Below are 518 nucleotides of genomic sequence, written 5' to 3'. Positions count from 1 at the left end.
TCACCCACCCTGCCCATACCCCAAACATGCTAAAAACCTATACTAAAAATGTTCTAAATCCAAAAACTCAAACGCCCTGTCCCAAAAATGTTCAACACCCAAAGACCCAAGCTGTCCATACCCTAAACATACCACACTATATCCAAAACAGGCCAACTCGCCCCAAAAAGGTCCACTCCCAAAAGACCACCTTTACTAACCTGGACTTCTCATCGATGACCTTCGTACTGTTGAGCCATGGGCGTTCCCAAACCACGATCTCACAGATATGGGCATCTTCAGAGGGGTCGAATGCGCAGGCGTTGAGACTGGGAGTTCCAATGGGGCAGACTGTCTCTCCTACTCTTAGGGTGAGATAGACCAGCTGACCTGACACGACCTGTGAGGAGAGAAAGATCCAAGAGTCAGTGGGAAATGCGCTAAAATCACATAAATGCCTTCTCCACATGGCTTCTAAATAATCCTACAAAATGCTAAACAAAAAAGATAAAGATGTAAAACAATTGCAGAATTACTAC

The 518-nt window shown here is 45.2% G+C and overlaps 1 protein-coding gene across 2 annotated transcripts in view; it reads right to left on the bottom strand.

Moving 5' to 3' along the window:
- Positions 1-518, bottom strand: part of LOC119581949 — a 23,796-nt gene that overhangs the window by 14,106 nt on the left and 9,172 nt on the right. For both annotated transcript variants that reach the window (XM_037930128.1, XM_037930129.1), the window contains exon 2: positions 201-379. In XM_037930128.1, the coding sequence (XP_037786056.1) occupies positions 201-379 (179 nt within the window). The remainder of the gene's footprint in view (positions 1-200; positions 380-518) is intronic.

The sequence above is a fragment of the Penaeus monodon genome, chromosome 15, assembly GCF_015228065.2.
Source record: "Penaeus monodon isolate SGIC_2016 chromosome 15, NSTDA_Pmon_1, whole genome shotgun sequence".
Lineage (NCBI taxonomy): Eukaryota > Metazoa > Arthropoda > Malacostraca > Decapoda > Penaeidae > Penaeus > Penaeus monodon.
This window is presented reverse-complemented; position numbering and strand designations above follow the sequence as displayed.